Genomic DNA, 13,309 nt, shown 5'->3' on the forward strand with positions numbered 1-13,309 from the left:
GAATGAGCCCATTAAGGTCCCAATCTCTGGCATTGGGCCAGGCCCGGGTGTTGATCCGTGGGTTGTTGGCTAAAACCGAAAATGTGGGAAGGATTGAACGGCGTTTGCAACAGTAGTGGTGACTGGTGCGTATCAACTAATAATCTTACATTTGTCTTTCGTGTTTTTTGAATCGTGGGTCGTGGCTTGAATTTGGTGGGTTTTTCTTAAACTTGGTGGATTCTTTGATGTTCTTTTGGTGGGGGGGTTTGTTTGATGTGGTTTTGACTGGTTCTTGATGGTGGGTGTCGCCGCCTCATTCATAATGGTTTTCTCAACACATGCATTTAGATATTGGTTAATTGTAATAATTTGAAGCCGGCGAGTAAATTGATTTGGTCTCCCGCTAATTAACTGGGCATGTTTAGAATTCTGTAAACGTGCATTTTATTGGGCTAGCATTTATTAGGATTTTCTTTGTGCCTATTTTGTTGTGCAGGTTTAAGGTGTTGAAGGAAGCTTCTAGGCTTTATGCTGTGAGTTGGGTACGTGATATCGATCCGGAGCTTCGGCCAAATGATTATAAGAAGGATGAAGAGGGTGAGGATAAGCCCAGTGGAGCAAAAAGCAAGACTAGAGAGAAAAAACCATCGACGTTGGAAGATGTTGGTAAGAATTTCATAATTTCTCCCTCATGTTTGGTTTTCAGATCAATGTTATGATTTTTTTTTTGGCCATACAGGATTTGTGGGTTTAGAGACTATGGTTATCATGGATTCATTACGGTTCCAAGGATTGAGGTTGTCTCTTTTTCTGGTTTTGTGTCGTAGAGGTTTTTTTTTTTTTTTTTTTTTTTTTTTTTTCCCTGGGCAAAAGAAATAATATAAATCTTGGGCCAACTCTTCTAGTTCCCCCCCTAACCTTACTGCTATATTGGCACTAAATTGTGGGTACAGCTTGCTGAGCTTTGACTAGCATAATGCAAGAAGAAACCCCTTTTCTCTTTATCAATATTCCTTTTATTACTTGAATATAAAGTTTTTGGAGACTGTTCTTGTAAGAGCATGCACTAACAATTGCTTATGCATTTTGAATTTCTATGTAAAATGACTAACCAAACCCCTAAAAGCGTCTCCATCTGGTTCTCTAAATCAAATGCATTTTTCATTTCATCTAGAATGTTTACCCTAATGTAGGGAAGCACTTTAGCTCTATGTATAAGTTTTTAATTACTTTCTCTCTCCTTCCCTCCCTCCCTCTCTTTATTCATTTCTTTCTCTTTCTCACCCTATTATTAAAATGATTACAGAATTATTAAAAGGATTATTTTAATAGACTAAAGAAAGAATTTAGATAAGCGGATGTATGATTATTCTGAAAATTTACTCGCTATAATTGAAAAAAGTAGCTTTTGGTTAGCCATTTTAGATAGAAATGTAGATAAGCCATTGGGGAGCTTTTCTTCAATTTGTAGTTTGGTGAGTTAAATTCTGATTGTGCTCCTATCTTTCACTTGGAAATAATTAATAGCAATGGCTGCCAGAGGGGGGAATGGAGACACCAAGGCCTGCTTTGCAACGGGTGTACATGACAAGAGCTTCTTCCAATAGAGATGCTCTCAAAAGTTTTATAGAACGGTATCAAGAAGGCATCCAACAAGTAATGGAGAAGAAGCAGGATTCTAAATCTCAACAAGAAGCTAATGCACCCAAAATTCACCTTGACCTTTTGTAGGAGGCAATATATATTTACTCTTCTCCCGCATTTGGGAGTATTCATACAACTTGTAGGGCTTTCTACAGCTCAGATCATAGGAGACTATTAGCAGAATTTATTCTGTTAATGCAAAGCAAAACTTGAGAGCTATAAATACTGGTCAATCTTATGTATAGCCAATTTCATTGAAGTACATATCCATTGGTAGCTGAAAGTAAATTTGCCACTTGATTTCTATGGTAATTGGTTTTATGATTTAATTATACCTTGTACTTGTAAGGATTTTTTTTTATCTGGCCGAATGCTTTGGGCATTATCTACTAATACAAGTATTATGTGCCGCAAAACTATCTAGTAGAAAACTGCATTGTTTGATACTTATATGAAGTGCAAGCCAAGTAATGCCTGATAAATGCTACCGGCTAAAGTTCCTTGGCTGCAGGTTGGGTGCAGAAGGATTTGCTCGTTCAAAACTCTCAACTGTTATCCAAAGATTCACAGATTCAAGCGTTACTTGTGTGAGAATTAATTTTTTACCCTTCTCCTCTTCTTATTTTTCTAATTATTGGTTGCTACTAGTTTTTGGATTGTGAATGGAAGATATGGTGCTTCTCTACATCCCCAACCGCCCCACCCCCCCCCCCCCCCCCCCCCCCCAAGTAAAATATTAATTACAATATACAACAGAAGCCCCCAATCAAATGAAAGCTTCATTCAATAAGATCATGCATGCTTATTTAGTATATGCATATTACTTGAGAAATGCAAGACATTAGCGTGCATCAGATGAAATAAATTGTGCTTCTGTGTTGTATGCACATTTTCGTTGGATTGAGGCTAGATATCTTGCTTCAGTGAGGATCCTTTCTAAATGTTCTTTTTTCTTTTTGGTTGCTGCTGCTTCTATTGGGATCACTTTCCGCCTTTCGAAGGATCCTTTAGAATTGGTGGGCTGAATTCTCAGGATACAGTGGGACACCATTTTTGACTTTAGAAAGAATGTATGTGGCAGACAAATCTGGGCCATGAGATGCGAGGGTAAATACATGCATGCTGCATTATGGAGGTAGAGAAGACTGAAAATGACTTTGCATGATATGGAATGATTGAAATGAAGATCAAGGCCCCACAATTAGAAATTTCCTCCTGCTTTTGGCTATTAAGCTACTTTTCCTGCAGTACATGGTAGCACTTCTTAACCCATCAATGAACCTGAGAGATTATTTTAGGGTAGCGATTTATTTTTTTGTGTCAGGGAAGAGTTATGTCACTGAGGGACTATTTTGTGGGCTTCTCTGTTAAGTGATATGGTTGGTGGGGTGGCCACTTATCAGATCCTTCCTGCCTCATGACTGGGTTTTGCTTCAAGTCTTTTCAAGCACATGGCTCTTGCTTTAAGTCTTCTCACGAACATGATATGGAAATTCATTTTCCAGGAACAATAGGCTAGGTTATATCTTTTGCAAATCAGTGATGGAGCCTTGGGAACAGGTACAAAGATTTATTTGGTTTACAAATATTTCTCTTACTGTTAGATGGATTCCTTTTCCGAAAACAGGCAGATATCTGAGTAGTTATTTTGTAAGTAAACCATAGATACAGTGTTTTTCAAAATTATAAAGGTTATTTGGTCTCTTCAATGGTTAATTTAGAAAATGTAAGGTTCATTTTGCACAGTTTGTGCTTTCTTGAGATTATTAATGGTTTCAATGCAGATATCAACATCATTGCTTGTTTTTATTTCCTTGGGGGGTTAAGTCACAAAAGGATGCTCTCTTTTCCCATTGTAGTTACAAAGGGAGGTGGAAGTGATGTTGACCCAAATGTCTAAAAGCAATAAAGCATGAGAAGAGGAAAAGCTAAGTGGAATGGAGAATTACTCACATGGTGTTTCCATACCTGTACTGTACTGAGTCATGCATGATTGAATTATTCCGGCTGGACAAACCCATTATACAGGAAGAGTCCCTTCATTTCTTTGATTGGCCTTTGCCTGTAGGCCAATGATAACAACACATATCTGGGGACCCTCCCACTTGCAGAGCCACTAAAGATTGGACACCTTCGCCGGCCAAGGTCAATTGGCATCTCTCTTGTCCGAATCTTATGGGCCCTGATCATCACATGTCACAGTTGTTGATTATTCAAACAACTGAAACAAGTATCCTGCAAATTTGTTGCTTAATCATATATGTCTGACATGTTCGCATGATGAATCAGAGCACATATACACAAACAAAAAGCTTGTATCAGCACTTAGTAACTAGAAGGCCAAGCTGTTTATTGCTACTTTTGCTGCTGAAAACTACCTAATTAGCTCCCTGCATAATTGATTAAACCAAGATGTGTTGCATCTTTGATTGACCAGATACCCAAGTTGTCATTTGCGGTTATTGTATTCAACCATCTCTTGAGTTCGTTATTTGCTATCTGTATCAGTTATCATCCTGGAACCAGGGGTGTTTAACAGCATATGCCTAAATAGTCCCTGAACCAGGTGAGTTCAGCCAAATTTAAGGCAACTATGAAATCTGGAATGAAGAGGCGACAGAGTTTTTCAGCCAGTGAGGCAAGGTGTTTTCAAGAGAAAGAATCATATCCAATGGATTTTTGGAGGATCAGTATGATCAACTTAGATGTAGCATTACCTGGACGAATTATACACCAAGTAGATGAAAGAAACATGGTTGTTGGTCAAGCCCAACCAACAACCTGTTATTATTATCCATTACCCTGGAATCCAACTGCTATAGTATTTTTCAGAATCCTCATTCTCCAATTGGCCTTCTAAATATCCTAATCTAATAAGATATATTTGTACTTATCTATCAGGCTCCTTCATTTGCATGTCAGGAATGTGAACTTATTGGCTGGAGATAACTTTTTTCTCTTGTTGTTTCCAGAACAGTAAGGTACAACTACAATCCAATAACATCAGTGGTATATCTTTAGTATTGGGTTGTTCTCATTATCCTTTCTGACATAGTTTCTCACGAAATTTCTCATTTGTATCCAGTTTTAACATCCAAATTCCCATAGAGTAATGCTATTTTTCACACCGGCTTATATGACGTGTTTTAAATAGTTTTTCAGGTAAATCACTTAGAACACACCACCTTAGTTGGTATGAAATAAGTGTAAAGAATAGTGTTATTGTTTCCCATAATTATGTTGGTTATGCTTTCTAATTTTGGTTCGTATAAGCTTTGCACTCTTGATAATAATTTATAGGCTGTCACATAGTGAATATATTGTTATATCATTTAAAATTTTAAAAGTCAGCTTCACAAATGGTAGTATTCCGTGCCTGTTTGTCCCTATTAACATGAAGACGGATTAATTGATTCCTTCCTAATGTGTTTTATAGTGAAACATTCAGCAGGAGCCAATGCAATTTCCAGAGGGACCACAGGCAATTGGCATGTGCCTGCTCAAATTTCATGCACTTTGATATGCATTTACATGATTTGTTTGTTATCATTTCCATCTCATCCCTTTTTCATCCACATATTTGAATGCCCATGACAATGAAGAATACCAAACTCCCATCAACATCATGCTCCATATAGTATTTAGAAAGATTTTAGCCTTCTGACTTGCAAGTAGCTACAAAATTTTTCAATAAGAAAAAATGTGCTCTCCCTTTCAGCTTCTCACTAGTCACTATATGGGAATTTCCAGTAGAGCACCCAAGACAGCTTAGCTACATTTAATATATAGGTGTAGAGAGAGAGAGAGAGAGAGAGAGAGGAGTATAGAGTGGGCTAGTACGACAGGACTGTCACCAATCTATTCAAGGTCACCCACTCACCCACCCACCAAAACCCACCATTACCAGCACCATACCCCCTTCCATTATTATGATGAAGCCTTATGAAAAATCTTCAGGCAGAATCTCGACAGTAGCAAATAGATTCCTCATTCCTGATTTTTCAACGACCCAAATTTCCCATTTGGCATGGGTGACGTCAGCCCCTCCCAGCTTTTTCTGTGGGTCCCAACTCCCCCATCCCCCTCCTTCCCTATTTGCAGTCTCTTTTCCCCACCACCCCCACCTTCCTTTGGTTCCCTCACCCCCCCACCCCCCCTACCCTTCGGCCTTGGAACTAGGCCTGAAAATCTGGGATTTTTTTTTTTTTTTTTTTTTTTTTTCATTTTTTTCATTTTTTTTAATATATATATATATATTTCATTTTTTTGGGACCCTTTCGAGTTAGGTTATATCTCTCATTCCCGGGAACGTCACATCCACAGATCTTCATCCTCGGCGATCTCTCATCGTCTTATTGACATCTCCGGAGAGAGTGATATCCTGTTACAATTCCCACACACATTCCAATAATTACATTTCATACAAACAGAAAAAGACACATTAGAAATTTAACTTTTTTCCCATTAATTATATTACTACGTGGCATTGCCAATTAATTAGCTCATGAATCAACTATTAATAATAATAATTAAAAATCAAAAACCGATTAATAGTCATATTAGCGAAGTAAAATAAACTCTCAACTTTATGTTAGAAAGAATATCCTTTTTATTATGGTGAGTACTGTTAAGAATATTAAAACTTTTATTACATGTTCGTTACAATCTAAGATGGTAGTCCAAGTAACACTTACACATTATAAGCTATTAAATACTTAAATTACCTGTGTTGCGTCACGTAACAATCATGTGTAGCAGTGCTACTTGAATTTTTTTATTTTTTTCGAGTCATAATAAAAATTATAATACCCCAAACATTATCTATTCACTATTTGTAATATTTTTTTGGTTATGGCCCACAACAAATCAAGCCCATTAGGGCTAATATTGTGATCCAACATTAATCATTATTCAAGCAATCACACAAAGTGGAACTATTTTACGTGGCCCATAATTTTCATAGATCCTGACTAAGCACCAAAACAGATTTAGATAACCTAACGATCATTGACAACATTGTCGGGAAGATAAAGAGACCTTTTATATGACCTACCCATCAGCTAATGCTTCACAGAGGGTTAACTAATTATTCAACTTATAAATTAATTTCATTGTGATATTGAAAGCTCACATGTGCTAAACAATAGGTGTCATGATACTCCCCGGCCTTTACCAAAGTATTGTTTGTTTGTTAGGAAAATGTTCGAGGTAATACAATTTTTACAATAAAATAATATCGGTTAATTATTTTATCAATTATTATGGACGATTGTAAAAGTGGTATTTTTATTAGGAGTAACCAAACCATTTGGGACATGAGAGACCGAGGTCTCATATTCCAACTGGCATTAGTATGTCTGATTAGAGGAAACAACCACATTATTATTAATTCACTAAAAAATGTAGAGTTGGCGTACCATGTGATCAGAAGAATAAGTAGGTTGATGATAATAAAGCTGGTCGGCTGGACCCTGGCTCGACAAAGACGAGCCATCAGGTGTAAATGGCTCGGACGACGACTCTTGATGATCAGGCTGGCACTCCAAGTTCACCCCGAACAACCTCAGTATCTTTGAGCTCCCCACCGGCGTCGTTTGGCTCTGATTAGGGGACCCTGTAAGTATTAACAACACGTGCATGTAATGCCTCAAATTAAACTTCTCTCTCAAACAGACTCACTCAATTGGCGCTGTTTTTTTTCTTATGAGAGAAAAATAATTTCCCTGCAATTGTAACGCGTGAGAAACACGCTTCGTAAGAAGTAGACCAGATTGCTACTCCCTGAATGAACACATCCTCCAATGTAACCTCAAACCAAACCCACACACGACCACATTCCTCCCAAGTAATTGGAAGGTGCCCTTCACGCACTTTCATGTGCTCGTATAATTTTATATGTATATTAAACAAGACAGCAATTTTATTTAATTTTAATTTTAATTTTGGATTTCTGGGTTATTTTGTGAGAGAGAGGGAGCAAGAGATAGGGTTAGAATAAAGTTTGAAAGACATAGCACCTGCATGAAGACAGTCAGGTTGGTATGGCAGGGGATGATGAGTAGGATAAGGGTGCGCAGAATAGAACACTCTGGTCCACCCGGGGCCACTATTGCTATTACTATGCGGTGCCACCAAGCCGTTCCCACCAGCGCCGGTATCGTGCGCCGCGACACCACGGCGCCTCCACCCAATGAACAAGCGCTCGGCTTCGGTCCGGTGGCGCTCGAACAAAACGACGTCGCCGGCGTCGAGGCGCTTCTCCTTGACGTAGCGGCTCCAGCCTTTGGTGAGAACGTAGCTCTGGCTACTGTTCCAATAGGAGTAGCGGAAACGCCAGCACTTGCCGGACTCGTCCTCGAAGTTGAGCAAGAGCCCGGATTCGCCGCCGAGCGGGAAGTGCTTCTCGGCGTGTTGTTTGGGGATGACGAGGCGGTTGAGCTTGCCGACGTCGCTGGGAGTCAATGGCTTCTCGAACATGGGCTCTTTTTCGGTTTCATCCGCTTCTTCTTCTTCTTCTTCTTCTTCTTCTTCTTCTTGATGTTCTTCCTGTTCTTGGTGGCGGGTCGGGTTTTCGGGTGTTTGATCGTCGGGTTCTTGGAAATTGTGGGAGTGGAGCCAGGCTTGGTGTTGATAGTAGGGTTGCGGTGTCCAAGAAAGGTCGGGTCTTGCAGAAGAAGAAGAAGGGAGATTTGGGTTTGGTTCCATGATGGGGTGGTGTGGTTTTTGTTGTAGTTGAGTCCACCAGAGTGCTTCTGGAAGATCCGAAGAGAAGTGGTTTATGGACATTTTTGAGTGAGAGGGAAAGAGAGAGAGAGGCGTTATGATTATGGGTTTGATGTGGAAACTGTGGGAACTATTTGATGTAGCTGCAAAGATATGACAATGAGAGAGAACTTTAGACACTGAGAGAGAGAGAAGAGGGGGGGAAAATGTAAGTACGAGAGTACTTTAAGGTTTTGCGTGATGAAAAAACTCAATCATTATTTTCAGTGTAATTTGATATGCTTTTTTTTTGTTTTTGTTTTTATTTTACCTTAGGAATTTGTATATTGAAAATCTTCTTATATCATAATATAATGACGTGTTTACGTGTGATTGGAATAGGATAAATTATATAAAAGAGAAGAGAGAGAGAGAGAGATAAAAAAGACTGAAACGGGCAGAACATGCATCAGCATGAGTATCGCGAAAAAGAAAAAGGAAAAAAAAAGAGGTGAATAATTTTGTGTAAGTAGAAACAGCCCATGTTACTACATTGGCAAACAAATCAAATGGTGGGACCTGCCTGACGTAGCAGTCATCTGCTTCCATCAATCGGCCCTTCCAGGCCTTGGTTTTTCCATAGACTCTTATCCATGGAGGCTATGGAGCTCGTGGGATTCTTAAAAGATCTCTCTTTCTCTCTCCCTCTCTCTCTCTCTCTATTGAATTAAGGATGGTCCTTTGGCTTGGCTGGATATCTAATGCTACATGTTCTGCTACACCAAAGTAACAAACTCTGATGAATTTAATACTACTTTATGACTCTATTTTTGTCGCAAAGTTGAACCCATTTTTCTAATATATCCTCTTTCATTTCCTCAACTTGTTTTTGCCATCCTATACCTAGATCATTTTCGCTTGCTTCTAGTAAAAAAAAAAAAAAAACTTAAGATCTCTTTTGTAAAAAGAAATGGTGAAGATTCCAAAATAAAAAAAATAATTCTACTTTTTTTTTTTTTTTTACTTACGAGTTAGGAGATAGTAGCCCTAAGCCATTTTAATTTTTTTTTAAGAATAATGCTAGAAATTATATTTTAATCATACAATATATATGCTACATTTGTTTGTTTGTTTTTTTTTTTTTTAACAATAACTGATCTAAAAATTGATTGAAATTGCTAAATACAGTTAATTTGTAGCATTATTTTTTTTTTTAATAAGGGTTGGTTTAAGATAAAAGTGAGATATTTATGTAATATATAACATTTTTCACCGAAGGAAAGCCAAACTCGATCAGTCTATAAAATATGGTAATTTTGTGAACAAAATGTTGGGTAATAGGGGCATTATTATTCAGAAGTGGTCCTTGTTTTAGGATAATATTGAAGTGATTTTTTATCACCCATGAATGCGATAATAGTCTATTTGTCACGTGCATGACAGCATTATTGGTGTTTGGCCATTCCTAGGCTTATAAAGGAGCCTGAAATAAATCTACAGATCCCTTCCCTTTCCAATAAGCAGAGAGAGAGAGAGAGAGATGAGATAAGATTTGTCCAATTGGAGAAGGCCCCCTTTTTCTGGGGCAATCGTGTTTGAATCCTCTCCTCACATTCCCATCTCTCTTCTCTCTCTCTCACATATATTAATCACAAAGACTCTCTCTCTCCCTCCCTCCCTCCCTCTCTCTCTCTCATATGCTAATATTTGTATTGTATGATTACTTTTTTAGTTAGATTATGTCTTTTCTACGAGTTTCAGACAAAACCCACCTCAATTTCCAGGTAGATTCAGACACCCTTTTCAACCCTACAAAAGGTGGGAGGACTGATTGTTGTAAATTTAAGTACATGTTGGAAACACGTTATATAATAGAGGTTTGTTGTGGGGGCTGTGTTACTTTCATTCTCTAATACAAACAACATGTTTGTGTCATCTTTGTCATGCTATTATACAATCTGCATCGTGCAAATGGTCGCAGTAATGACAAGTCACGGTCTCCAATGGGATGGTCCCAATTCCCCCCCTACCAAGCATTATCGTTAGTGAAAAAAAAAAAAAAAGCTTGTAGTAAAATACAAAGAAAATATGTTTAGGGGTCCCCAAGGTATCATTTTACTATCAAATTACTTCCTAAGGTTAGAATCGTTATCAAATAGATCATTTCATCTGCCGTTTTTACCTATAACCTTAAAGAAAATGTTGCAAATGATGAGACTTTTTTATATATTTAGTGGGGGGAAACCTGAAATTTTTCTTCAAGTTTCTATCAAAGATGTTGTTTGGCCAAGTGCAGGAATCCTTGACCATAAAGAAATCTACAAGTTGGGTGAGGAATCTGTGATGTAATTCGTGGAGGGTTTGTGCAATCTGGAAAATCTTGTAGATTATTCAGAGACTGAGAAGGAGACAGTAGACAGGTCCACGAGATATCTAAGGAAAGTGTTGCGACTGATAAAGGACGACATCGTCATACGAAAGGAGTTTAATATTTCCGCTTTTGGAATTCCTCAATTTCCCAGTAAAACTCTGTCTACCTGGCTTGTAAGACCAATCCGTGAGACTTCCTCACTAAAGTCCACGAGTCTCTTTTTCCTGGCTCACCTCTTAACACACACATACAGGCACCAAAAAAAAAAAGAAAAAAAAAGGGTGAAATAAAGGTGGCAGGTGATGAGTTTGATAAAATATTTATAAAATGATTAAATTTATTATTTTTTTGTCCGATTAAGTTTTTAAAATAAATAATAATTTAAAAAGGTAATTGAGTATACTATTTATCCTCATATCAATTAATTCATATGTTGTCTAATCCCACGGGTGAGGAGAGAAGAGTATATATTAATGTAACCAATGACACAATTTAATAATGTTTGTTTTTGGCTCACTCAAATAAAAATTTTTAAGAGATTACTCATCTTAGTACTATTATCGCATAAACACATTTAACTGCGGAGTTATGATAAGTTTATGATCATCATAACTTTAAAACGCATTGTTTTAAGAATTGTGCGAGTATACATATAAGCATATTCCTATTCACGTACCTAGGCAATGTGGGATGCCACAACTAAAGTACTAAAATCACAATTCAATGATGCAAATCTTAGCAACAATATTAACCCAGTTGGTCCATAATTTCTATGCCCTCCCTTTCAACCTACAAGCGTGCAAAATGCCCTTTCAATCAACAAGATTTGCTCAAATCAAGCAAGCTGTCTTAGACACATTTGTTTTCAACGATATAAAGTGAGGTCCTTCAGGCCTTACATAGAGGTTGGATGTCTTAAATTGGACCATACAATGTGATAAAGTCAGGCATACAAATTTATGGAGCCGCTATCTTGGACTTCTTAGTTGGTGGAGCTGATTTGCAGCACCTTTTTTCATTCACTTTGCAGTCCAATGACACCTCCTAAGTCCCAACTTCATGATTGATTAGCATCAGGAGATCTAGACTTAATTACATAGGAATACATTGGATATTGGATAAGGATGGAGTGGATAAACAAGCTTAGACAATTTGTAGGTTCAAGTTTAGGTCTAAATTCTCGCTGGAAAATTGAATTCGTAGGGATTACACGTGTCTCTTGTATCTAGTTATGAATCATGTGTCTCGACTCGATCCTAACAGGTCTAATTTCAACTTGAACTAAACCAAAACCAAACCCGGCCTATAACTTGCATATGCAGACTCATCACAAAACTTAGGATGACCTAATTAAAAGGGTCTGGGTATTTAGCAATTTGTTGTCCTGATTGCAACAAACGTGAGAGAGTCGTTATGAAGCCCACTTACTTGAATTGTTAGCAATGAGCATCAAAATTACTGAAAATGTATATCTGAATTGAAGCAACACTGAAAATTTTGGAACAAAAGAAAGAAAGAAGGAAAAAAAAAGAATCCTAGGCATAGTTTATTTTATAATTGAATTTTAAATTGCAGGCCAGGGTATATTATTTTCACCAAGCTTGCAGTTCATCCAATAGTTTGTGGTTAAATCTGAAAATTAATGTGGTCCCTGAGAAATATGTTAAATCAAATCAAAACACCTTTTTCAAACCAAAACATTTTCTAAAAAACTTAGCAAAATATCTAGCATATAAGACAGAATGAATTTACCCAAGAAATTATTAATTGGTCTGAAACTGGAAGAAACGTACATAATTTAATATTCCAGGAATCCAAACACCAATTTTCTCCCTATGTTACACTGAATACACCCCAAATGCAGCTATAGACTGACTGGCTAACTCCCAAAACAACAACACAAAAAATAAATAAAAATTATTAATTAATTCATTATAAAAACCAAAACAAAGTAACAATTTCCCAAGACATGTATCAGAAGCAACCATCTCATTCACAGCAACTGCCAACAAGCTAACTTTGATGAACTATAAACCATTAATCAATAATAATAAAAAAATAAAAAAATAAAAAAGAGAAAAAAAGATTTGGAGACAAATATATATATATACATAGAAGAGGCCACGTCTCCTCTTTTTCTGGCTGTCTGGCCTGGCCCTAAATGGCACATGAAATCAATTCCCATCATCTGAAGGCATGCGAGGGCTCTACTACTTTTGGGGCCCACGATATATATATATATATATATTTTTTCTTTTGGGAAGTGGGTCCACCACCAGATCAAATGACCCAAAAGCCCCATCTTTTTGTCCATCTTGGGGTGCTGCTCACTTGGTGCATGCTTGCCTTATATTATCAAAGAAGCATGAGATGGGTGAATTGGGTGATGCAATTGGGTTATTGGCACGTGGCACGTGATTGTAGTCTAGGGGAAGAGGTGGTTGGGTTAGGGTCGTAGGTGCTGGACCAATATATATAGCCTAGGGGCTGTACATAAACAGAGAAGGCTAGTGGGTATGGTCCCATTGAGGCCATGACTCATGAGTCATGACCATTTGCTAAGAGGGTGGATGAAGATGGACATTGTTGTAAAAAGGAATCCTATTGACT

At 37.6% G+C, this 13,309-nt stretch overlaps 2 protein-coding genes and 1 long non-coding RNA gene across 3 annotated transcripts; 2 read left to right on the forward strand and 1 right to left on the reverse strand.

Annotated features, from left to right (window-relative positions):
* Positions 1-81: 81 nt before the first annotated feature.
* Positions 82-1,958, forward strand: LOC132191701 (uncharacterized). Its single transcript, XM_059606793.2, has 3 exons — positions 82-125; positions 479-648; positions 1,523-1,958. The coding sequence occupies exons 1-3, from the start codon at positions 82-84 to the stop codon at positions 1,711-1,713; spliced, it is 405 nt and encodes a 134-aa protein (XP_059462776.2). The 3' UTR covers positions 1,714-1,958.
* Positions 1,959-2,454: 496 nt separating this feature from the next.
* LOC132162197 (uncharacterized) lies at positions 2,455-4,649 on the forward strand. The gene is made up of 2 exons (XR_009438214.2): positions 2,455-3,186; positions 3,486-4,649. It is a non-coding gene; the product is annotated as an uncharacterized LOC132162197 (long non-coding RNA).
* Positions 4,650-5,899: 1,250 nt separating this feature from the next.
* On the reverse strand, positions 5,900-8,544 carry LOC132162196 (B3 domain-containing protein At2g36080). The gene is made up of 3 exons (XM_059572461.2): positions 7,644-8,544; positions 7,044-7,240; positions 5,900-6,007 (listed from the first exon to the last, which is right to left on the reverse strand). The coding sequence occupies exons 1-3, from the start codon at positions 8,410-8,412 to the stop codon at positions 5,954-5,956; spliced, it is 1,020 nt and encodes a 339-aa protein (XP_059428444.2). The 5' UTR covers positions 8,413-8,544; the 3' UTR covers positions 5,900-5,953.
* Between the last annotated feature and the right edge of the window lie 4,765 nt (positions 8,545-13,309).

The sequence above is a fragment of the Corylus avellana genome, chromosome 10, assembly GCF_965113065.1.
Source record: "Corylus avellana chromosome 10, dhCorAvel1.hap1.2, whole genome shotgun sequence".
NCBI classification, from domain to species: domain Eukaryota; kingdom Viridiplantae; phylum Streptophyta; class Magnoliopsida; order Fagales; family Betulaceae; genus Corylus; species Corylus avellana.